Source organism: Eimeria mitis, genomic scaffold (genome assembly GCF_000499745.2).
Source record: "Eimeria mitis Houghton genomic scaffold, Emh_scaff3784, whole genome shotgun sequence".
Lineage (NCBI taxonomy): Eukaryota > Apicomplexa > Conoidasida > Eucoccidiorida > Eimeriidae > Eimeria > Eimeria mitis.
Window position 1 is genome coordinate 3,390 of NW_013572121.1, and position 2,566 is coordinate 5,955.

The 2,566-nt window shown below is 47.1% G+C and overlaps 1 protein-coding gene across 1 annotated transcript in view; it reads right to left on the reverse strand.

Annotated features, from left to right (window-relative positions):
- EMH_0069470 (MORN repeat-containing protein, putative) overlaps window positions 1-2,467 on the reverse strand; it is a gene marked incomplete at both ends in the record, with an annotated part of 4,016 nt that extends 1,549 nt beyond the window's left edge. The window contains 5 exons of the mRNA XM_013498873.1: window positions 193-294; window positions 598-735; window positions 1,042-1,125; window positions 2,367-2,394; window positions 2,450-2,467. Of these exons, the coding sequence (XP_013354327.1) occupies window positions 193-294; window positions 598-735; window positions 1,042-1,125; window positions 2,367-2,394; window positions 2,450-2,467 (370 nt within the window). The remainder of the gene's footprint in view (window positions 1-192; window positions 295-597; window positions 736-1,041; window positions 1,126-2,366; window positions 2,395-2,449) is intronic.
- Between the last annotated feature and the right edge of the window lie 99 nt (window positions 2,468-2,566).

Here is a 2,566-nt window from a genome sequence, read left to right on the forward strand (position 1 = left end):
ACCCTAAACCCTAAACCCTAGGTGTGTGTGTGTGTGAAATTAGAGAGGCAAAAGGAAAGGCTGGCAGAAAAATGATATTGTGGGGGTTTATATAAACCCTAAACCCTAGATGCATATGCGGTTGTAACTTTTTTTTTTTTTCTAGGGTTTAGGGTTTAGGGTTTAGGGTTTAGGGTTTAGGGTTTGAGATACCTGCGCCGTGTTTCTTATCGTTGCGGTAACCACCCTCGTACAGCCGGCCATCGGCAAGCAGCATCTTTCCGTGTCCCTCCATGTGGTTGTGAACCCACTGGCCTGCACAAACCCTAAACCCTAAACCTTAAACCCTAAACCCTAAACCCTAAACCCTAGATCCTGTGTGCTGCTTTCGGTTTAGGGTAGAATCCGTGTTGAATATTTTTAGGGTTTAGGGTTTTGCTATATATATATGAAAATAAAAACAAAGAATCCGTTATTTTTTTTTTTTTTGAAAAAATTAGGGTTTAGGGTTTAGGGTTTAGGGTTTAGGGTTTAGGGTTTGTATATGACCTGTGTATTGTTTTTTATCTTTCCATGTATAAACCCCAAACCCATGTATATCGTTTTCTTTGAATTGACCTTTATAAACACTACCATCCCCCCATATAAACTCTCCCTCTCCCTCTTTCTTTCCTTTTTTATATTCTCCCCTGTAGCTGCTGCCGTCCGCCCATCTCTCTACACCAAAACCCTCCTGCGCATCATACACCCAGTCCCCTGCAGCAGCAGCAGCAGCAGCAGCACCAGCAGCAGCAGCAGCAGCAGCAGCAGCAGCAGCAGCAGCAGTAGGAGTAGTAGTAGTAGTAGTTGTGGTTGTAGTGTAGTAGTAGTAGGAGTGCATGCACAAGCAGCAGCAGCAGCAGCAGCAGCAGCAGCAGCAGCAGCAGCAGCAGCAGCAGCAAAAGCAGCAGCAAAGTATAGAGAGAGCAGCAGAAGGACTGTAACAGAAGAAGAAGAGATAAAGATAAATACATTAAACTGAAACTAGGGTTTAGGGTTTAGGGTTTAGGGTTTAGGGTTTACCGTCATAGTAAGAACCATCTGCATGCGTGAAGCGGCCCTTCCCGTGGGCTTTGTTATTCTTCCATTGACCCTCATACTTGTCTCCTAAACCCTCAACACAAACCCTAAACCCTAAACCCTAAACCCTAAACCCTAAACCCTAAACCCTAAACCCTAAACCCTAAAAAAAAAGAGAAAAACAGCAGCAGCAGCAACTCCATAAACACCAACAACAGCAGCATCACAACAACCCCACCAACCCTAAACACCACCACCACCACCGCCAGCAGCAGCAGCAGCAGCAGCAGCAGCAGCAGCAACAACACCAGCAGCAGCACAAGCAGCAGCAGCAGCAAAAGCACCACCACCACCACCACCACCACCACCAACACCAGCACCACCACCACCACCACCACCAGCACCACCAGCAGCCCCAACACCAGCAGCCCCAGCAGCAGCCCCAACACCAGCAGCAGCAGCAGCAGCAGCAGCAGCAGGAGCAGCAGCAGCAGCAGCAGCAGCAAACCTAGTGGGTGTATGAATGTTCCTTCTCCATCAGCAACCCCATCCTTAAAGTTGCCAACAAACTTAGAACCACAAGGGCGCAGCAAAACCCCAAACCCGTGCTTCACCCCATTCCTTATCTCTCCTGTATACTTTACACCCCCGCCTGAAACGTAAACCCTCGTAAACCCTAGTAAACCCTCGTAAACCCTAGAAAGAAAAACTAAAGAATAGGGACTAGAGACTGGCTACTAGACCATAAANCACCCCATTCCTTATCTCTCCTGTATACTTTACACCCCCGCCTGAAACGTAAACCCTCGTAAACCCTAAAACCTCGTAAACCCTAGAAAGAAAAACTAAAGAATAGGGACTAGAGACTGGCTACTAGACCATAAACCCTAAAGGGCGCAGCAAAACCCCAAACCCGTGCTTCACCCCATTCCTTATCTCTCCTGTATACTTTACACCCCCGCCTGAAACGTAAACCCTCGTAAACCCTCGTAAACCCTAGAAAGAAAAACTAAAGAATAGGGACTAGAGACTGGCTACTAGACCATAAACCCTAAAGGGCGCAGCAAAACCCCAAACCCGTGCTTCACCCCATTCCTTATCTCTCCTGTATACTTTACACCCCCGCCTGAAACGTAAACCCTAGTAAACCCTCGTAAACCCTAGTAAACCCTAGTAAACCCTAGTAAACCCTAAACCCTAGAAAACCCTAAACCCTAGGGAATAAAACTCAACCTGGAAGTGAGTAGAGCTGACTGACGCAGGAGGATAAACCCTAAACCCTAAACCCTAGAAAACCCTAAACCCTAAACCCTGAGAAGCAGACGCACTTAGTATTATCGTCTTGGCAGACTCCCCCTGAAGAAAAAACCACAAACCCTAAACCCTAAACCCTAAACCCTAAACCCTAAACCCTGATCGCAGACATCATCCATTTGCAGAGCCTTCACCAGCGGTTTTCTTGAAAGCCGAGTGAAACCCTCACTAAACCCTAAACCCTAAACCCTAAACCCTAAACCCTAAACCCTAA